This window comes from Synchiropus splendidus, chromosome 12 (genome assembly GCF_027744825.2).
Source record: "Synchiropus splendidus isolate RoL2022-P1 chromosome 12, RoL_Sspl_1.0, whole genome shotgun sequence".
NCBI lineage: Eukaryota > Metazoa > Chordata > Actinopteri > Syngnathiformes > Callionymidae > Synchiropus > Synchiropus splendidus.
This window is the reverse complement of record NC_071345.1, coordinates 5,145,135-5,168,054: the sequence shown is the minus strand read 5'-3', so window position 1 is coordinate 5,168,054 and position 22,920 is coordinate 5,145,135. Positions and strand designations below refer to the sequence as shown.

The window sequence follows — 22,920 nt, the reverse complement described above, 5'->3', positions numbered from 1 at the left end:
ATGCGAGTTTTTAGAGCGGTCACTTTTGAAAAGCATGCCAACAACAGCTCACAAAGACAATCCCGGGTCTTTGTTTTTCAAACAAAGTAATGTAAATACTGCCCTTTTTTGATTTCTCGAGTCTTCTTCTTTATTAGCCAATCGTAACAGTCACTCAGGATGGTCTCACAGTAAGTACAAGACACTTATTATTCTGTTTGTTTTCCATGACTCACCTGCGACGACATCGCTCTCTTCCGCCGCCACTTTTCATCTTTGGTCTCTTCGTTCTTTCATCTGAGAAAATCTTCAAATCTGCCCGAGGACATCTTCGATAGGAGAACATTTAATGGTATCATGAATTTAAGTCACATAACTGGTCCATCAATGACTATAATTTCCTTTTTTTTTGTCTTTGCAGACCTATGTCTTACTTAGGTCTTAAATTTCATTGGTTATTAAACAGGAACGTATGAGTGTAATGATAGTATCGCAATAACAACAACCAAAATAGGTTTAAAAAAAGAAAGAAAGAAAGCAGACGTGTTCATACTTGGATTAGCTATAAAATTTTCAAATCCTATAATGGATTAAAAGCGTGTCGGTTGAAAGAAACACAATTCAGCGAAGCTCATTGACGGCCATTCAAACAGCAAGACATATATCTTCACCTAAACTCGTTAAAATAATGGCGTTAAACACACCACGGTATAAAAACCACACTTTGTGTTGATTCAAATGTTGAGTGACTCACCACCAACACCGTGCTTCCTCCAATAAATCACTTTTCACATTGTTGTTGTGTGATGCTCCTCTGATAGCAACAAGTGCGGCTAGCTAGTTAGCTCACAAACTCTTCACTGTGAGGAAGAGAATGCTGCAGTCCAGCAAGAAAACTGCACTTCTTAAAGAGGCATCGTAGAAAAGCTCGGTTTGTTTTGTTCAGTCCAGTCGCAAACACTTCCAGTTGCTCTTGAAACTTGAACGAGCCGCGTCGGTGCAGGAAAAACATAGGGCTTAAACTTAGGGCGCAGCATGCTGGGAATTGTAGTCTTCTACAGGAGATGCACCATGACAGTTGAGAGTGAGCGAACTACATTGTCCGATTCTGTGCTTTTGCGCCAGTGTTGCCGCTAACCGGAGATTTGAGAACAAAAAGAGAGACTTCAGTGTGTAGCTCAGTAGTGATTCTATTGTTTGTTTAATTTTAATTTCAATTTTTACAATTGATTATGAGATTTGCACTTTTAAATGAATTGTTTAATGGGAGTTATAGAAAGGAAGAATGTGATGAAAGAAAATTATATATATATACATTCCTTCTTCCTTCTTACAATAAGCCATGACAGCTGAATAATAATAATAATAATAATAATAATAATAATAATAATAATAATAATAATAATAATAATTCTGTTTTTATGTAAAGCTAAGAAGAGCTTTTCATTTTAAAAAAATCAACACAAAAACATTAGACAACACAGTAAAAAAACCGCTCTCCAAAATAAATTACATTTTCTGTTCTAAACTCTTTAAGCAGTCCTTTTTTTCTTCATTTTTCTTCTTTCTGTATTTGTGTACAAGATATAAAATGAGATAAGAAATGAATGTAAAGACAGTGGTTGCGGTGTTAACAGTATAGAAGAGTGTGTTTTGCGAGCAGGGGATCCGGGGGTTATTCCACGGCCCACCACAAGCCTCACAAGTCCACCCTCTCCTCAAGTTGGAGACCACCTCTAAACCCACCAGAAAGCCACAGCATTCTCACTTTCCAAACCTCTTAGAAACACTTGAGGCCACAACACAGCGCACAAGTCTCCTCTGCAGCAGCCCCCACTTCACCTGAGGACAGAGCCATCCTTGCTGACACACACCATTTTTTTTTTCATTTTTATTAAAGCACAGAGAGGACTTTAAGGAGGACGACACTCTTTCAGCAGCCGTCCAGGATGCAGGTGATCGTGTTAGTCTTGTTGACTGTCACCGCAGTTCAGATCACAAGGACAGAGGAGGACCCCTGCCCGGATGTCTGCAGCTGTTCTGAATGGACAACTTACACAATCTCCTGCTTTGAAATCGATACGCTCCCCAAGTTTCCCGCAAGCACCAAAATACTGTAAGTAGGCGTAAAAATCGCACATGTTTAAACACTTGAGCGCTTGGCTGCGTGGTGACTTTTATATGTAAGTAATTCACCTGACGGAAAGATCTTTTTAACGTTAAGAAAGTGTTCCCACCGGGGCTGTAACACTTCCTGTGATGCTAAGTGCTTTTCTTCGTCCAATATAATCTAGCATTAAGAGTGAGCTTACTGCTTCTCAACTGTCTTTAATTCAGGCTAAAACAACCCAAAAATGGATGGAAAAAATCAAACAGAAATGTTCTAAACAGTTTAAACATTCGCTCAGAATTGCGAACATAATGAGAAACTCTTGAATGAAACCTGAAGTAAAATGTACTCACTCTACTGTCGGGAGGCAGGGCTCTTTAATTTTCCTTTAAATGCATTTATTTTAAAAGAGATGACTGAGAAAGTTGCTCACAACATGTTGCAGATAAATTACTCTTTTGAACAAGATTCAAATCAAAGTGCGGTTCTGAAAGTGGTGGAATAAATTGAATCGTTTCGCCAGGCTTTGAAAAATAAAAGCTGTGTGTTTACAATGCTGTGTGTTTACATTTATCCCTCCTGGTCAGCAGGGGGCAGAGCTGCAACTACACATTACTTATTCGCACTTGATTTACTTATATCATCCGTGTTTTAATCGTAAAGAGCGCGAGCAGAATATCAACATCCTGACTCCCAAGACTTCTACCTTTAGTCTTCGGGATTCACTGTGCAGTCAGTTACACAGTATAATTACACATTAATTATTTAGATATTCAGTGATTTTTTTTCAGTTTAAATAATTATCAAAGAGTGAGACGTAGGGATTAAATAGCAGTATACAAAACGTTAATCGCATCAAACTGTTGAAAAAAACAATCCAACGCCGACCATTTCATTGCACATGCTGCATCTGAACTAAACCAGTGACCTCAGTTTCAATCCTCAGATCCACATGACAATAAAGACGCCGCACAAACATGAAGCACCTTGGTTAATAAGAGAATTCCTCGCTGTAGCTGCAAGATAGAAATGAGTGGTTATTGCAGGTCATGAAAGGTTCAATTCCCAATTGAAGTTAATCCTCGCACTGTAATTGGTTAACATTTCCAGATGGGGAGATTTTAATTTGTACTGTCTTAAGGCCACATTGCAAAACTGATGGTGCTGATGTCAAACTCAGCCACAGACGGTTTTAACACATTCACACATTAGCCGTTTGGCATCTCTTTTCACAACAGCATCATTTAATATCTGTTTACTGTTGATATAGCTCATACTTTTTGTATCACTGCACTGAATCTGGACAAGTTCCTTTGCTTACCTTAATGTTTTTATGATGGAATTTGACATTTATGAAGGTGAGTTATGTAGATACTTGGAGTCTGAGCTCCCTTTTGTGCGTGTGCGTTGGTGTGTTTCTCCATGTGTCACTGAGAGGGAGAGAGGCGGAACAGCACAGACTCAAGAACCTGCGTGGCGTGACTAGTGGCTGTGTCTGGACGATGCATTTAGATACAATATTTATCTTTTACTGCAGACTGCTCAAAAACCCAGAGTTCCATCTCAGGGAAAATTACAATAACAAAAGAAGGAACAAAGACATTTGGAGTTGGTTAAAAGATCAGGTGTTGCAAGTTACTGACTCGCTTTAGACTGACCTGACTCGCTGGCCGTAGTTGTGTTGCTGTCCAAACCAGGATATTTATCACTTATATGTATTTTTATTTGATATTTATCGACTATCATCAAAATTCATGGCTAAATAAATAAACCAGAAAAGCATTTAGAGTGTGCAGATTTCTGCCAAACAAGCAGATGGCATGTCTTGTCTCACCAGGTCGACAAGGACTATTAGAAATGAATGCCCTTTCCTCTGCCCCTGCAATGAATTCTCAAATAAATTCCTGAAAATTTGGGTGAAATCCATAAATTAACTATTTTAGTAACAGATAAATCAGATGTTTGCATAACAGTGACAGTCATAAAAACCCCTTCATGCTGAGGGAATAAAGGTGAAGGATGAAATATGCAAATATATAAAAATAAAAGACATAAACCTAAATGACAAAAAGGTGGATAAGTGGAGGAAATTATTCATTCGCAACATCTAGAAGCCAAAATAAAAGATGGAAGTTAAATAGCCATAGATCAATAAAGCCCAAAATAGCCAATGAAAATACAGAAAATACACCTAAGTCAAAAGAACTCAAAAATTCAAAAATGCAGTTATATTCTTTCTATTGTTGTGCTTGTTAAAAAGTGTCATTTAGAGAGGTTCAAAATAACTGTTAGTGCTAGTGGGGTTCAAGGGTAGAGGCTTTAAAATGAAGGGGGTCTGTGTAGCGCTGAGATGAAATCAGTCCTTTACAGAATTTATGTATTGTTTAGACTTAGATTCAATCCTGCTCCCAGACCTACAACACCAGTCTGTGTTGTACTGATAGAGAAATTCCTGGTGAGTTGAAAGGTGTAGCTTAGGTAAAGCATGAACAACACACACCGCTTTCCTCAAATACAGCCTGTATTTAAGCGTGTAACACGGAGTAATGTTATAGTTGGCCACCAGCTGGTGCGTATGGAACGTATGTGCAGGTTGTAAACTAAATGAAGTGACTCCGTTTTAAAGCCCAGACACGGTCAAAGTGAGACCCGCGGTAAACACATCTGCGTTGTCGATGTAACGACGACACTATTTTAAATGATGTGGCTTCTGCCCACTTCAAACTCAATTCCCGACCTGTTTGTTTTCTTGGGTTTCCATCCAAAAAGACCAATTGAGGGAGTAATTTTCTCCTTAAGCTCCGAGTCGGGCCTCATTGGTCTTCATCCCACGTTCCTGAGGGAAAGCGAAAGTCAGTTATTTGGCTTGCGCGTGTGGAGAGGCAGAGGTTCTGATGGGGAGTCTGGTGTCAGCATCTGCACCGTGTCCTGGGGTTTGTTTGGGTTTGTCAGAGCACCATGTGTGCCAAATCATCTTGTGGACAGAGTTCGCCAGACTCTCAATTAGACCATTGTTCCCCGGACACACAACGATATTGGCTTCATCAGTTCTTGTTTCCGAAAAGTTGTGTTGACCTCTTTAGCCAAAACGTGATGTAAATCAGATCAAGGTTTGAGGCAGCAGGGGTCCAAATGAGACCAAGGTTTGAAGCCTCAGAAGAATTCTAGGTCGAGACCTGTAGATGTTGAGACGAAAATATAATCAAACCTGGAAAGAGTTTAAGTCCTCACTGAGGAGTCGGAGCCAAAAACAGGTCCAGACATTTAAGATTCAGGCGAGACCAATGCCAGGAACCCTTGAATGTAAACCAAGAATTTACAGGTTAAAGGCCAAAAGCCAGACTTATAGAGTGGGATAATGGAAAAACAATGACTTTGTGTGTGATTAAAAGTACAGAAAGAGACTTTGGGTTGAATAATAATTGTTGATATCAGGATAAGACCAAGACTTTTAGCGGCAATTTCAAAGCAAAGACTATCTCAGTCAAGAATATCCAGGCTGATGAAGAACTTGGTAGAATGGCATGAAAGCTTTGAACAGCCCCTCATCCTGATCCTAACCCCAACATATATGCAAAATTCTTTACAAAACTAGTTTTGAAAACCAGGTCCAGAGTGAGGAACTAGCGGAAACAAGCTGCGTAATACGGAGTGTCTTGATTTATCCACACTGCTCTCACAATAGACAAGGTGCAGCTCTCCATCCAGGATCAAGTCTGTGGCCAAAATCCGACTCGCCAACTCTTTTGTTCACGTCAGACTTTTGAGACGAACGCACTTCGTCTCGAGACAGCCCACAAAATGCCCTGTTTTCGCCCATGAAAACCGACACCACTGCCGGTCTCAGCGGCTGCTTCTCGATTCTAGACCTCCAGGAGATCGACTCTGTTGACGGAGCCGTGCACACGTGGGCGAAAACACATTTTCAGCGCTTTAAGGGTAAATAAAAAGCCTCTGATTTCATCGGTTTCATCGCCTCTGATTTAATCTGTAGCCTGTAGAGCCTGTAAATATCCATATATTAGATCCATATAATCCATATATTTTCTCAGAGCGTGAGAAAAAAAGTAGCGGCTTATCGTCTGGAAATTACGGTAGCTGAAAAACGAACTGAATACAGAAGTGTATTAGTCACATAGACACACACATTTATTTCTTACTGCAAAAGAAACAATTGCCATTTTTTTTCCAAAATAAATTGAGAAATGCTTTGGATTGAACTATTAGTTTGTTCGGTGTTCAGTTTGGTCTCTGTCTTGGTCACCGTCACTGGTTTCGGTGTCATCTTTGTCTCAGGTCTACTCATTAAAATAACAAATGAGTTTCATTCAGAATTCTAAATACTAATAAATGCTCTGAGCTCACAAGGGCCGAATGTGGCCCCTGGCCCTCACTTCTGAGCCCCACATCTGTTCCAGTGGAGTCACACAAATGTGCTACAGTGGAGGGTAAAAGAGGAGAACCGATATTCTAATAAATACCTGGCTCCTTGGTGGTGTTTGCCTCATAAATAGTCGCTGGTCTAAATAAATAGTCCTGTGCAGTCAATTTACATTATTTAGCAGCTTCAGGAGGCCTGAGGAAGCAGAGGTACTTTTACAATAGAAGAAGCAGTAGATAATACATTCATTGCAATCATCCAATGCACTGCTACATTTATATTGGGATATAGATTCTGTTGCCATCGAGGAGCACTGTTCCCTCCCGAAGCGATAAAGTCTACTTGTGTTGGTGATGATTTAAGAGTCTGTTCTCTTTGATTTATTTTGAAACAGATGGCTCTTTGAGACTCGTCTGTCGCTGCTGCCTGCAGACGCATTTGCCAACATGATCAACATCTCCAGGATGTGAGTGGCACTTTATTTCCCTTTAAGTATGTTCCACCATATGGTTCCAATTACTCGCTTTTTAAACCCTCCCGCACGTTTGTCTCGTTCACCTGTTGTCCTTCACCCACTTTTGCCAAAAATAAAAAAAATAAAAAAAATCAGATCCGCAGCTCACTTTGCCGCCGTACATCTTGATTCCTGCTCAGTATCAGCACCGGCTCCTCCTCACAGCATGAAGTGCAAAAGCATTCCTTCTATCGGAATGTTGGACCTTCGACCGCAGCGTGGTCTGTAAGATTGTATTTGCACAAGGCATTTGGGGTGTGTGGTGATTTTAGGCTCCCAGTAGGGATGAAATCCCTTTGTAAAGGTAAAATATACATCTTGCTGCTGAGTCCAACGTCTGCACCGAAGTCATGCGTGAAGTTTTCGATCCAGTTGGACCACAGGACACTTTCCATTATCTCCTCCTCTGCAGCCCGAGTTAATAACAGACTACACAGTAGACTGAAATCCAATAAAACATAATACGTTTTAAGTAAACAGCATTAAATGTTTTCCCTCTCTGTTAAGCAGCGGCGTCTAACACACTCCAGTTGAAAGGTGCGTGGTTTATTTGAACAGTGTTCTTGTTACAGAGTAATAACAAATGTGAGCCCAGTGACTGATGACTAGGTGAGGCATATGTGAGGTGCATACCTGGAAAATTACCCCACGACTTCGGAGGATTTAGGCAAGGTGGGCTGATAAATTCTGGATTATAAAAACAGGTTTTATGTTTCCCTCTTACACTGGTCAAGATTCTCGCAGCTGAGAAAAATGGAAAATCATTGTGCAAACTCCAGTAAATTCTACACAAGCGAAAGACTTAAAAGCTATGGATTTTCAACTTCATGTTTAAAAAGGAACAAAAATGGCTTGAATGATGTCATCCCTACTCGTGAACAAATGTCAACAATTGTTGATGCCTCAATTGAGTGCGAGCCTCACTGTGTTACAGCCCCGACATGAATGTTTTCTGCTGGGTTGGAAACCACAACCACTCCCATAATGCACTGCAACACAAAGTTTTAAACTGGATTTGCATGCTTCCTTGTAGTTCACTGAACAGGTGTTTTGGAAGTCCTGGCCAGTTTAGGAAGCATTTCCCTCCATTCAACATCCCTCACTTCGTGAGCCAGATAGCCTCATGTTCATCCCACTTCTGACGCCATTAGTTGGGGCTCACTTGCTTTCCAGTTATCTGCACTAAAATGAATGCAGAGTCTATGATATTGTTCTGAGTATTTACAAAACACCTGTGAAGGGTATCTCCCACATCTCTCCCAACATGCCTGGGAAGTAGCGCCACCTCTTTTGACTATTTTCAACTTATTTTGGGTCGGTGAGAGCTTTCAGAATTTGGGCTGCTTCTCCCTCCAAATAATCTAAAAAAACTGGAGTAACATTGCTTATTTGTTTTCAGCTACATCTCGGTGGACGTGACACTGGCGAGCCTGGAGAAGCATTCGTTCTCTAACTTGAACAAAATCACCAACATGTGAGTAACAAAGTGACACGATGCCATTGAGAGAGCTTGGTTTAGAAATGGGTCTGTGATGTTTAATTTAATTCTTATTTATAACGTGGAAGTTCAGGCAGCTAGAGTCGTGGTTTGTGCTGTGGTTGAGACCACCTAAACCGAGATAGAGTCGAGAACAAGACAAGAGCATAAAGAAGGCCTGAGACCAATACCTTGAGGGGGTGAGATAGAGTCAAGACCAATCTGAATTATTTCAATTCTAGATTTACTTACTACAGTTTCCTTTGCAATAATAAAATGTGTGTGTCTGAATGACGTATAGACTGATGCTTCTGAATTCTGTTGTGTTCAGTTTGGTCGGGGTCTGGGTCTTGGTCTCAAGCTAGCTCCTCATTGGTCTTGGGCCCTCAAAGTTTTGGTCCCAGTCACAAGGTTAGAGTCTGCATTTTATCGATCCAGGCTGCTTAGCTGGTTGGTAAAGAGACTTGCTCAGTTTCTAACAGCCCACCATCTGTATGTCTGTCCCACATCCCATAATGTTGGCCCGTATCCTTTAGTAGCCCAATTGCCTTTTAAAAAGGTCCAACCGCCATGTACATATATGAGCGGCCACATGGCTCTATGTTTGTCCCAGTTTTGGGAAGGTGCCACGTCTTATTCCACAGACTGGCATGAGGATAACCTACAGCAGTAACTACAGTTCTAAGAAGACTTGTTAAAGAGTGATAGGCTGGTGGTGCTTCAAGACATCACATCCTCATTCTCAGAGCTCAGAAGGTGGCGCTGTCAGTTTAAAAATGAGACGATGTTCCACTGAAATACTTTGACTTCAGAGCTGAGAGCGCCATCTAGTGGGCTCTGAAAATGAGGACACTGTTTCGTGAAGCCTCACCAGCCTCCTTCCTTGACAGAATTCGGGGAAGACCAATTGTTACAGAATGTAAGTTGCATGTAATATAGTAACTTATATAAGTTTTGTTGACCCTGCAGGAGGCTGGGAACCTGCTCAGTGTCTCCTGCCTTTTCACCCAAGTAACAGAGCCAGACCTTCAGAATAAGAGGGAGAAAGTGACTGACTGAGTGAATAAATGTAGAACTCTAATTCAACAGTTGTGTTTGCTCATACTGAATACATAACTGTGAACTAGTTTTGAGTGAGTATTCAATAAAATGTTGACAATTCCAACCAGAAATCTCCATTAATAAGCTTAACTGATATTCCTGTATCAACAAGAGCCATGACAAGCAGCTCAGGTGGAAATAAAAATTTGGACAATACAAACGCCTTTCTCAATAATTCCAAGATTTACGACTGTTGGGGCCCAAAATCTAGGCCGTGCAGCAAACCCACCTCTCTTTATGAGTGATTAGTTCTCAGGTCCAGTCTCTTGCAACACCATTTGTTCCCACTCTCCAATTACAGTGTAATATATGGGCACGCGCCAGCGTTTCAGACGCTAACTATGATGAACAGCGGCGCGAATCCCACCGACGTGGCTTGATTCATGCCTGTGTACCATTCGATATGAACTGCGCAGCGCTCATTTATGGCCGTACCCTGTTAGCCGCCAAATTTCAGATATCAAAAGCCAGACAGAAAAAACCACCGGCACAGTGACGGCGAGGTGGGTGTCTGTTTTCAGTGGGTGTATTTTGGCTCTCCGGGGCCTATTTGCCCACGATTAGTGAGTAGCAGCGCCCTACATGAGATAATAGCATCTCTCTCAGGTTTCATTCAGGGTCAGACACAAATTAATGCTCTGCTTCCTGTTGGCTGCATGAGGCCTGCTGCAGCTGCGGATCAAAGGAGGCAGCCGGGGAGCAAAGGTGCCCTTACATAAGCGAAAGCAGCATCAGTTGTCCTGAGTTTCGACAAACTTTTTAGGACGTTTTTGAAAGACGGCTTACAACAGTTTTGGGCAAGAACTTCAAGGCTTCCCTTTTCCCAGGCACTTATCGTAACAAGCCCGATACACAAGTCGCCCCCAAAACTTTGGTCGTTTTGTTTGAAGCTTGCAACAAACCTAATGTGAGAACTTCTCGTTCTGTTGTTTTCGGTGGTGAGCACTAGTGGGCGCAAGTTTTGTTTGTGTCAGTTGAGAGAGACGTTGCTGTTTTAGCAACTGTCTCAGCTCAAGTAACCAAACTTCGGGGAAGTTGTGCCACCAGTGAGGAGGATTTTCTTTAATAAACAGCGGCCCTTTTCAGTTGATGCCGCTCTGGTTTGTATTGTTTATCACACTCCATCAATAAAACACTCCTAGTGCGATAAAGTTGAAAGCTATATGTGGGAAATCTACGGAGTCCATCAAAGTCCGCACGGGCAACTCGTAAGGCGCCAAGTTGCGACTATATTGAAGTGGACTTTTGCGTCTAGTTTTTGTCGCTGAAACCAGCTGTCAGTATTAGCTGTTTCCCCTCCTACGTGACATTAAAACAAGAAGTTGGGGTTAGACTTTGCTGACTCCCCTGAGCTGTCATACCTGGTGTACGCATAGTACCTTATTGCAAGTTTGAAGTGCTACATATCCCGAGTCAAAGTAGCAGCAACCCTTAAGCCTAAGTCCAACCCCCGTCCTTCCTTTACTTGATGCACAAGGCGCAACACGCCTCATGAGTAGTGTTTTTAGGGCTGCTTCAAAATCTTCTAACAACTACTGCAATAGAACATAACGTAATGCCGCCTTCAGAACTCTGTTTCATGAAGCCTCATCATGGGCATCACTTCCTGACCTTTATTTTTAGCAGTTCGGAATCTCTATGAGGCAAACTGCGATCTTGCATTTAACTCAAAATAATTTTGAAATGACCTGGAAACCAATGGAGTGAAGTAGAAAGTATGTGACCTGGGTACTTCTAACTGGACAAGTAGAAGGCCTGAGAGAAAGTCTGACTGTTGTCCACTCACCATTGAACAAAACGTGAGGATGCGTCACCTTTGATGTCCAAGTAACATCCGATTTACGACTGGGATCGGTTCCGACCATCCGGTTGTAAGTCAGATTGGACGTAGGTCGAATGCCATTCAAAATAGCTGACGCGACGGTTATAGGTGCTACTGTAGTGGTAGAGTGAGATGCTGGCGTAACTGTCGACGCGTTGCCGGGCTGCTACATGCTGCGGTGCCAGACATTGAATAAAAAAAAAACAAAAACATCTGCTGGCCATAGTCGTAAGTACAGGTGGACGTAAGTCGAGCAAGTTACTTGTATTCTTCAATCATAAATTGACTCACATTCCTTAAACACCCTTCAGATGAAAACTCAATTCAACTTCTGTTCTGTGAATGAAACATGAATTCACAAGTTCAAAACACACATTCTTGCTTGTTATCATTTTCAAAAACATGACGTGTGATACCTCTTCGGAATTAGCCTCAACCTTTCATTTTCCTGGTCTTATGAAAGTGTAATTCCCATTGAGGAATGTGTCTTAAATTCTATGGATTTACGAGGGAGGAAGTGGGCTGTGTGAAATCTGACAGAGGGCCACAAATAGCCCCTGGGCCTTGCTTTTTTTCAGCACCGTCAAAAAGAAAAAAAAAAAAGTTTTTTCTTTTTTATATATATATATGTATATATATATATATATATATATAGATGGAGGAATGGACGGACGGACGGACGGACAGACAGACAGACAGACAGACAGACAGACAGACAGACAGACAGACAGACAGACAGACAGACAGACAGACAGACAGACAGACCCGACCCGACCCGTTCATACTGTGAGCCTGTTTTTTTTTTTTAAACCTGCCAACATGAATCGGTCCACGCTCCAAACATCTTACTGAGGGTGTTCGCCACCAACTCACACACCTCATCATTTCATTGCAACAACATTGTGCACTCAGTGTGAAAGTAGAGAAAACATCAGTCACATTAGCTAATAAAGTAAACTGTTTATACAAATATATTTTTTTGCTGGGCAGCATGTGGCAGGAGAAGCGCGGTGCCAGAGCCCACACCGAGGGAAGTGTGCAGTCCAGAGTCAACACGCTAATAAAACTCTAATTGGACTCTCACTCCTGGTCCAGGTTGTCTGCACCAAGTTCACTTTCAGCCGCTCTCTGACATGGCCCTTGTTATGTTCTGTCAGCAGCTTTCACTGCGCTCTTTTTCACTCAGGGGTCTCACATTTTAAAATGATGACCGTGTGTTTATCCGCGCGGCGGTTTAAATTGGGAGCTCCCTGTTGCTCCAGCCGAAGTGAGAGAAACTTCTTTTTCCCCTGTACTGCTTATTAAAATTTCTCATTAAACAGAAGTTGACTTTTCCTCGCGAAAACGCTCGCGAATTGGAGTCAACTAATCCCATCAGCGCGGTGCTTTTTTTCATTTTTTTCCGCTCCGTGTCAACAAGCCGCCACATGTGATTTGAAAGTAAACCAGACGAGGATCTTAGCACGAGTATGAATTATTCACGTCGGTTGCGATTCTGATTCTGAAAGCAAACTTCCCACGTGGTTGGTGTCAGTCAAGAGTAGCAGCAACTATGTTTTCATCGCTGTTCCTTATTGATATTACAAAGCTAGCATGCGCCCGCCGCACAAACTTCCTGTTTGACACTTACGTTGCTTGGTCAAAACAACTACATTCAATAACTAACCTAAAAACTGTCTTTCGCATCCAGTGAAATACGGAACGCGAGGAGACTGACCCACATCGACTCTGAAGCCTTCAAGAACCTTCCAAGCCTCAAATATCTGTGAGCAATTTTCATGACACACGTCCTCCTCCGAGGGCTCATATTCTCACAATTTCATTTCACGTGTTGATGCTATGGTACAGGAAAATGCTTATGTCTGCGGGTATTTCTCCGCTTTTCACATCATTTCGTGGGAGAGTCAGAGACGGAGTGAAAGTTGATCACAGCAGGACGTGACACGGGCGGAAAACTGACACCAGTATTTTGGGGCTGAATGTAATAATTTGAGTAAATGAAAACACGCCGACTGGCCGGTACACTTTTATTCAATAACCACAGATTGGTTCATGCTAAAGCTCTCTTTTCTCACCCAGGGGAATGTTTAACACAGGCCTCCGGGTCCTCCCTGTCATGAGCAACATCCTGTCGAATGAAGTCAGCTTCATTTTGTAAGTTTCTGTTTTACAAGCTTGTTTATTGTTTGTTCGCTGTCTGCTTATTCTTGGTCTCAGTGCTGAACCATGTCTACAATGCTCCGATATTATAAGTCGCATTTTGACTGCATGCAGAAACTAGTTTGACTCAGTTGTTTTTACTTTGTGAAAACCATTTTTCCTTCACTATTCATCATCTGAGACACTTTTGACTGGACACACCAGTGTTGCTAGAATGATTTATGTAGTTCCTTTGCATTATTGATGAATGAAGTGAAACTGTCCCATGATCTGTTTGACTATTAAAATCACTGCAGGTTTTGACTTCCATCGTCATCTCCTCCACTTTGTCATGATCTCAATTTCCAATTTTATATTTTTATTTTCCCAATATGACTACTATAGGACTTTTGGCATTTATTTTGTGGATGGAAAAAATGTAATTTTTTTCATGCCAAAAATGTGATTTTTTTTTGCATAGAGGGTCAATATTGACTTTTTTAACTTTGTTGTTTTTCTACTTCTAATGTTATGTTGTATTTTTATCAACACTGACGTTCATTTTGTGGATGGAAAAAATATAATTTTTCATTATAATAAAATGTAATGTTTTCAGTACATTTTTTCACTTTTAAAAAAGACAAGAGTTTCAATATTGACCTTTGAACGTTTTCTACTTCTTACACTATATTCTATTTTAATTAATATTTGTGTTCATTTTGTGAATGGAAGGCCAAAAAAAAAAATGTTTAATTGAAAAAAAAGGGTTTATTTGCATAGACCTTGACCTTTTCCGCCTTGTTGTTTTTGCTAACTCTTCAGGGAAATTGCGGATCATCCCTACATCACGGACATCCCGGCAAATTCCTTCAATGGCATCACAAGTGGGATGCTAACAATGTAACAGCACACACACACTGGTTTGTCACACCATGTTTGTGCGGACCACCCATTTCCATAACCCTTTCCTCAGCCTCTCACCCAAACAACCTTAACCAGGACTTGAAGACTTCAGCCTCAAATTGAGGCTTAACCTTGTGGGGTCCAGTTAAAGGGCCCCATGAAGGCAAAAGGTCCCCACAAGGAGGTGTTTTCTCAGAAATTGGCTTCACCAGGATAGATAAGCTTAAACACACATGTTTGTATCTTTGTCCTTGTGGGACATTTCCTTGACATAACCCTTTCCCCAGCCTTTCACCTTAAACCAAACCATCCAAAAAAAATCCTCAAAACAAAATGTCCTCACACGTAGGTGTGTTTCCAAGAATTACACCTTCCAGTTGAAATAAACTGTACTTCCCCGACTAAGAGATCAGTCGAACACAACTCCTCTTCTCTCCCCAGGATGCTGTATGGAAACGGGTTCAAAGAAATCCATCATCACGCCTTTAATGGGACCAAGCTCGATCAAGTGTAGGTTAATCGTATTCTCTGTAGCTTTAACATCTGGCTCTATGGTGTAATGAAATTAAAATGCCGATGGTATCACATTATCGTGGCTATTAATCCCGATCGTAGCCTTGCAAATCCAAGTATCGGACACGCATGAGTAGCATTATGTAATTTGCTGCACCAATAAGAAGAGACTAAGGTAACAAATATCATGAAGTACAAATACTACAAGAGCAACAGCTCGCTGTAGTTTAACGGAGAGGACTCACTGAGCTTGTGAAGGAGGTGTTGGACCACATGAAAGGTAACAAGAGAAGTACACTTTTAATTTAATTCAACAGTGAGTCAAAAAAAAAAAAAAAAAAACTCAAACCGATCTAAGCCTCCAACAACTTTGATTCACCACAAGACATGTCTTTGGATATTGGAAGGAACATTTGGGGAGAAGAGACACACAAAAAGGCGATTTTTTAAACTCTCGATTTAGTGAGGCGAAACCAATTGTGCTGACTTTCAAAACAAGAGGTGAACCAGTGCTGGCGTCGCCCTCTGCTGGGACGCCCGAAACAACATCAAAGGGCAGAAATCGGAGCTCGACAAGAATCATTTGAGGGAAAAAAAGCAAGCGTGACATGGTTTATTTTCGGACTCATCAGAGCCATTCTAAACAAATGCAGGTCTTCAGAACTATTGTTATTTGTTCTGCGTCAGTAACATGTTTGTGTGAAACTTTAAGTCATTTTTAACGTTCTGCAATCTTGGGGTATTCGTTCGGTAGCTGATCAAATGCTGGATTTTGCACGTGGAAACAAAACATCACAAGTATTGAAGAAGGTTTCAGCATCGAGACAGCTGGCAGCTGCTTGCCTCCACTGACAGCGGCAGAAGCTAAGAGACCCTGACAGTGTTGGAAAGTGCCAGAAACACACACGCCAGAGAACTTTGCTTTGAGCTCTTGAGTGTAAATAAAACATTCGTAACTTTATTGGTTGAACATGGCAAGGCTAAACATGAAGCTTATTGCCCTCCTAAAAATCCATATGTTAGCGACATCATAGTTTAAGTCTTATAGTTCAAAGCATGTGTGAAAAAGCAGCGACTCTGAAAACTACGGTAGAATCATTCTCAGTTGGTTGAGAAGGAGCTGGATTGGAACTAAGGTGATCCTTCCCCTGATGGAGGAGATCAAATGTTTGAAGGTAGGAGTTGTGATGAAGCTTCATGACATGCTTCATCAGGTAGACCAGAAACTCCCGGCAAAGTTATCCACGCAGTTTGCAGTAGTCCCAGAGAAGAGTCCGGCACACGTTCCTTGGAGTGTTGTTGAGGAGATGAGGTTTCATGAAACAGTGTCCTGGTTTTCAGAGGCCACTGTCTGCTGTAACATGTACTTCAATGAAACCTCGCATCATTTCTAAACCACTGTTTCAACAACCCTGCAATACTGTTTCATGACACCTCATCGACCCAACCCAACAGTTTCTCTTCTCCAGTGATGACCTGATGGTGTTTCATGAAACAGTGCTCTTATTTTAAGGGCCACTAGCGCTGAACAACCGACCAATGACACGGTTCATCATTCTTAAACCAAACGCCATCTGAGCTCTGAATAAAAGAGGATAGTGTTTCATGAAGCCCCATCACTACGCTTCATCTAGTGCAGCTTTTTAAACTCGCACCAGTGTACTTTTCTTACTTACAAGTGCTGAGGTTGTAGTCGTGGGTTTAATTATCTTGACTCAATAAACACTTGAGCGATGTTTATGTGAGGTGAAAATAAACACAGGAAGGTCGACTGATGAGGCTTCAATAGACCTGCTGCCTGAACTGAGAGTTTTATTGAAATGCGAAAACAACGTTCGATTTCAGACACTGAATGTGTGGTTTCCGTTACAGCGACCTTCACAGGAATAAATATTTGACCAGGATTGATGAAAGGGCTTTCGCAGGAACCCTCAGCGGCCCCATGCTCCTGTAAGTACCAGAGTGGAGATGCTTTTTAAAATAAAAAGTTTTGAAAATAATGACATTCAAATCACATTACAGCATGCTCTTTCATTCAACGTTAATATTGAGGAGCAGAGTGTCAAAACCAGGAGAGTTAATGGAACAGTTTACCATATGAACATAACATGTGAAATCTGGGTAGAAAAAACATCAGTATCATAGTTTCAAACACACTAACAGAAGCTGGAGTATATCTTATTCAGAAGTCCCAAGAGTTAAGTGCATAAAAACAAAGCAAAATTGCAGTTGGAAATGACTGATAGACATTGTACAATTTCATTGTGTATCAGGGTTCTTGTGTTTATCGCTCCGTGGAATTGATTGTAGATTGTCTCGCATGTCCTGAAGCAAATTTGCCTCTGAAGCATCTAGCTTTGGAGTTCGAGGGTCTTTATGAAGCTTTCGGAAGCAGGGCACCAACAAGACTGAGATCGTTCAGATACACTTGAATGCAACACATGTTCCCTACATGCTACAACTATAGTTGCCATAGGAGATCTAACAGCCAATTAGGAACAAGTATGAAAAGAAAAAAACGACCATGGAGACAATTTATTGAACGCAAAAATTTGCCAAAAAAAACATCACTAATGTGCACATAAAATGCCATCTCACAAATTCAAAATCTCTAACTGCCCAGACTATGACACATCAATAAGCCACAAAAATTGTATTCATGCTAGAAGCTGAGGGCCAAATAATCCCAGCTCTAGGGCCACAAATGGCCCCCGGACCAGACTGTGTCTGGAGAAAACAACACCTCTGAAGGAAGGTGCTGATCCTCATTGAGGCGACTGAAGTATAACTGTTATGAGATTGTTCATTTCCAGGTGTTCAGATGACATTTCCCAATTTTCTGCAAGTCAATGACAGTGTGAAATAAAATATGACTAGATTAAAACTATTTCCTGCACATCTGCGGCTTTGACTCGAACGTGTGAAAACATATGAAGGAGACAATTGTTTTAATGATTTTTTTTCTTTTTGACCTGGACTTCAAGAACCAGCAGATGGCTATGGAGTGGCTGTTTATGACTGACTTGGCCGAGCAGCGTTGGTTCAATAAACGTGGTTTAAGTTTGAGTCCCATCTTATGTTCCACTGGGGAGCAAGTCCCGGGTGAGGTCACTTTCATGAGGTCATGAGTTTAACATCTGGGAAAATCAGAGCGACCTTCGCCCAGCTTACTTTACTGCGTCGCACAGTTACCAGACAGTTACGAAATCACACTTCATGTTTGATTTAATGAACAAAAGGATACAATGAATTGAAAGAAATGTGGTCCGGCTGAACTTTCAAAAAGTCCATGTCAATTTGGTGGTTAACAAAAAGAACAGGATTTTTGGTGAGAATGTGATTTCCCTCCCTTTTTGTGGATGAAGCTGAGCAAGCTTCTCCGTGATGGTTTGGCATAGAAATGACCGCATCTAATTGCTTTAAGATGATAGAAGCTCATTCTAGAAACACATGGTCGAATCTCTGTTGGATTCACACAGTGAAAGTGGTGTGTAAAATCCATGGATATACCAAACCACTGTATGCATTTGGAACAATATAGACCGAGATGAGGAAAATATAGATTTGATTTGGTGCCATGTGGGATGGGATGTGAAGCTCAGAAACGATCATGGGTTACAAATATATATATATATATATATATATATATATATATATATATATGTATATATACAGTGGTACCTCGGTTCTCGACCACAATCCGTTCCAGACGGCCGTTCGAGAAGCGAATTGTTCTAAATCTGAATCGATTTTTCCCATTATAATGAATGGAAAAAGAAACAATGCGTTCCAAGCCTTAAAATAGTCTTTTGTAGGAGTGAATGTAGAGTGTCTGCTGCAGGTGGCTGTTCCTCTATGTGTGTGGCCGCTGCATGTGGGAGGGGTTGCCGAGTGAGTGACGTCTCTCCAGAAGTGAAGAGGTGCCCGGTGCGTGTCCAGCTCTGAATGTGCGCTTCTGTGCAGTTTGGCTGTGACAAAGTCATAAACCAAGTCAGGCTCTGTCCCAGACTCGCCTCATCCCTGTCCCAGCTCCAGCCCACAACAGGACATCAAACCCTGGAGTGGAGGTGTGGAGAGCGAGCACCTCCCCTGTGACACTCTACCACGGTCCAGTGCGGAGACAGGAAAGGTTTTACACCTCAATATGAAGAAAAAACAGCCAGTAAATGTAGCTAACGGGACACGTCTGCATACAGAGGCTGCGTTATACACAATAACAAAGCGCGTCGTGGGGCAGCTGATCGGTCCTCGCGCGTTATGTTTTTTCTGGCTTTTTTGGGGGGCGTTCGAGTTCTGGATTTTCGTTCAAAATTTTTGTTCGAACTCCGATTTGTTTGAATTCTGGGACGTTCGAAAATCGAGGTACCACTGTGTGTGTGTGTATGTATATATATATATATATATATATATGTAGTTTGAGAGCAGAGGAGTCCAACGCCTTTGTTCGCAACTAAAAAATATGAGCAAAATTATTATCTAGAAAAGCATTTGAAACATCATTATCGAGGCCCAGTACAAATGACACAGCAGTAGTGGTCAGAAGAGTCCAGTACAAACTGAGCAAGGAAGTTGAGATAGCCCTACAGCGTGGGGCTCCAGAATCCAGAAACCCACCAAAACGTTTCAAGTTATTTTGCTCACAAGCAGATAAACGCAGTAAAATCCAAACCTCAGTAGCGGAGGTAACAAGATCAGACAAGACAGACGGTACTCAACATCAACACCTTGACTGAACTGGCATCCGAGGACAGACTGGCTTGCACTGTAAAGGAGATTTAAGGGCTTATTTCAGAGTGCTGAACGAGCGAAATACAAGTGAACGTTTCCCAACAAAATGAAACGATTGCTGTTGCTTTACGTGATTTGTCTTTTCCAACACAAACAGAAAACTCCACTTTCTTTCTCCTGGTCTCAGTGACGTGTCCCAGACGGGGATCAACTCCCTGCCAACGACAGGGATGGACGCCCTGCGGGAGCTGAAGGCTCTGAACGCGTGGGCCCTGAAGAAACTGCCCCCCATCAAAATCTTCAAGCACCTCACCAGTGCCAACCTCACGTACCCGAGCCACTGCTGCGGCTTCAAAAACCTCAAGAGGAGGCGAGGGTGAGCGCTGCTTCAACAAATACGTTTCAGTTGAAAACAGTTGAGGCTTGTAAACATCGAAATATCTGGACTGATCTTTCATCTGCGTCTAATGAGAGTCAAGTGAGCAGGTCAGAGAAAACACAGACTTGAGAGGATGCACTTGTGCCATGATTATCTTGTGTATTTGGTGATCTACCACAGTGACTCGGGTCCTCGCACATTAATAGTGCTGATCTTGGCAACGATTGAATCAACTGGCTGACGTTTACTTTGAATGTCTCGCTTGGCTGCAGCCATTATTAGTGTCACTCATCGCTGTTATTGCAAGGAAAAGGGTGAGCGAGAAACGTAATGACTTTCAAAACAGGAATCACTTTTCCTCGACTGAATACCATTGTTATTGATATGGTTGTGTACGATTTGATCGGGCTAAGTGCCGGGGGAAACGTCTGGTTTTCGTCAGGTTCATTGCAGCGAGGTGCTTTGTGAACTTTCAGATTTTTGGAGTACATCATCTGCAACCTGACGGCGTTCTACGACCAGCAGCACAAGCGCTCAGTCGGGTCACAACGCTTGCCCTCCGCCTACGAAGATGGCTTCGTGGAGACAAGTGAGGAGCAGGAGTGGGGCAGCCCAGGCCATGACCTTGAGTCTCACCAAGAATGGAGTCAAGGAGAACTGCACGGGAGCTTGCCCTACCATGCCTATCTTGGAAGCCAGCCAGATGAGGAAGTGGGTTTTGGCGAGACCCTCAAGAACCCCCAGGAGGACACCAGCCAAGACTTTGACAACCGGTATGATTATGTGGTGTGCGAGGAGGGGGGGGAGGTGGCGTGTGCGCCAGTGCCTGATGAGTTCAATCCCTGTGAGGACATAATGGGCTTTGCATTCCTCAGAGTGTCTGTGTGGTTTGTGAGTCTGCTGGCGGTACTGGGAAACGTGGTGGTTCTTCTGGTGTTGCTCACCAGCCACTACAAGCTCTCCGTCTCCCGCTTCCTCATGTGCCACCTGGCGTTCGCAGACCTGTGCATGGGCATTTACCTTCTCCTCATTGCCTCCGTGGACCTCCACACCCAGGCAGAGTACTTCAACCACGCCATCGACTGGCAGACGGGTCCGGGTTGTGCCCTGGCTGGGTTTTTCACCGTCTTTGCCAGCGAGCTCTCGGTATACACACTGACTGTCATCACGCTTGAACGGTGGTACGCCATCACCTTTGCCATGAGGCTGGACCGCAAGCTGCACCTCCACCACGCGGCTGCAGTGATGCTCACCGGGTGGATTTTCTGCCTTCTCCTGGCACTTCTACCTCTCATCGGGGTGAGCAGTTACCAAAAAGTCAGCATCTGCCTTCCAATGGACATCCAGTCCACAGTGGCCCTGGTCTACGTCATCTCAGTCCTGCTCCTCAATATCATCGCTTTCATAGTCATCTGCGCTTGCTACGTTAAGATCTACTGCGCCGTCCACAACCCTCACTATAGGTCCGGGTCGAAAGACACCAACATAGCCAAACGGATGGCTGTGCTTATATTCACCGACTTCCTTTGCATGGCACCCATTTCCTTCTACGCCTTATCCGCAGTTATGGACCGTCCGCTCATCACCGTGTCCAACTCGAAGATCTTGCTTGTTCTGTTCTACCCCCTGAATTCCTGCGCCAACCCGTTCCTTTACGCCATATTCACCAAGGCTTTCAGGGGGGATGTCTTCATCCTCATGAGCAAAGTGGGACTGTGTCAACACCGAGCGCAACTGTTTCGAGGGCAAACCGTGTCATCAAAGGGCAGCAGTGGGACATCGCAAGGGCGGAAAGAAAAGGACAGGATCAGGAGAGGGGGCAGTGAAGACGTTCCCATAAATCTAAACAAGAGTTCAGGACATACCTAACCAAAACAATATTCACCAGCCCAAGGTTTTGAAAAGGTCAGAAGAGGTGGTGAGTCCTTGAAATGTTTGAGGACAAAGACTCTCCATTATTCTCTACCTGCCGCGCTCCTCTGGCCAAGTTCAGCTGTTTTCCCGATTCCTGCTGTAATGATTTTATGGTTCCAGTCCATAGAGAATATCAAGTATTGCTGAAATCGGAGCTGGAGTTCATCTCACTTCGGTCCTTTTGTGTTCAAAAGAAACTGTGGCGAGTATAAAGCAGGGATTATTTTGAAGGGAGAAAAAAAAAAAACAGAGCAATGACAAAACCTCACACCAGAGGAAAGTTTCCCCCCCAACTCAAAGTTATATTTCCGCCTCCATTCAAACGAAGCTTGAGACTGTGACTGACATTTTTAACAGATTTGTTCGACCGTGTATTTCTTTTTCCAGTGATAAGAGGGGCGTCTCGGTGAGCACACATTTTATTATTATAAGCTGACTGTTGAAGCACATGTGCAAATGCAACCTTTCCGGCTGGCCGGAGCCCGTTTCCTCCCTTTAACTGCCATTACAGTTCTGTAAATATTGTAAATACATGCCTCATGTCAAATAGACTGTACAGCGCTCACTCTTGAATATGTCTGATGTTTACCAACATGAAGTGTGTACAGTGAAATAAAAAAGAAGTCCAGAAACTATTCAAGTATGCTCAACTTATTTTGCACCACTGACCCTGTCAAGCCATTTTTTGCAGCCTTTGAATATGTTTAATAGCTGGGTACAATTGAATTCAATGCTAATTTAAGGTGAACTAGATCACCGGATATTAAGTTTGGGAATTCACACACATCAACAAAGACCTGAAGACTAATGCATGAGTCGAGTTATACACTCGCATGACTACCCTCTTATTATTATATGGGGCCATCTTTGCGTCTCACCTGAGGAGTCAACACCTTTGCGTTTACTTCTGCGACACAGATGAAATTTACGGTGGTGCACCGTCATTCATCATTCATAGTA

The 22,920-nt window shown here is 42.5% G+C and overlaps 2 protein-coding genes across 6 annotated transcripts in view; one reads left to right on the top strand and one right to left on the bottom strand.

Annotated features, from left to right (window-relative positions):
- Positions 1-1,103, bottom strand: part of LOC128767933 (centrosomal protein of 128 kDa-like) — a 29,864-nt gene extending 28,761 nt beyond the window's left edge. Inside the window, exons 1-2 of one of the 3 annotated variants that reach the window (XM_053880316.1) lie at positions 734-1,103; positions 216-308 (exon numbers count right to left, since the gene is read on the bottom strand). In XM_053880316.1, the coding sequence (XP_053736291.1) occupies positions 216-253 (38 nt within the window). In that variant the 5' untranslated portion in view covers positions 254-308; positions 734-1,103. Of the gene's footprint in view, positions 1-215; positions 445-733 lie in introns of those variants that run through there. The other 2 variants (XM_053880317.1, XM_053880315.1) reach the window with 2 other exon arrangements.
- On the top strand, positions 137-22,459 carry tshr (thyroid stimulating hormone receptor). 3 transcript variants are annotated; one of them, XM_053880318.1, is made up of 11 exons: positions 137-170; positions 1,880-2,095; positions 6,865-6,936; positions 8,384-8,458; positions 13,075-13,149; positions 13,464-13,538; positions 14,346-14,423; positions 14,868-14,936; positions 16,812-16,889; positions 19,855-20,043; positions 20,523-22,459. In XM_053880318.1, the coding sequence occupies exons 1-11, from the start codon at positions 160-162 to the stop codon at positions 21,913-21,915; spliced, it is 2,331 nt and encodes a 776-aa protein (XP_053736293.1). In that variant the 5' UTR covers positions 137-159; the 3' UTR covers positions 21,916-22,459. The 3 variants fall into 3 exon arrangements, with proteins under 3 accessions (XP_053736293.1, XP_053736295.1, XP_053736294.1); XM_053880319.1 differs by lacking the exon at positions 137-170 and adding an exon at positions 266-331; XM_053880320.1 differs by lacking the exon at positions 6,865-6,936.
- Positions 22,460-22,920: the final 461 nt, after the last annotated feature.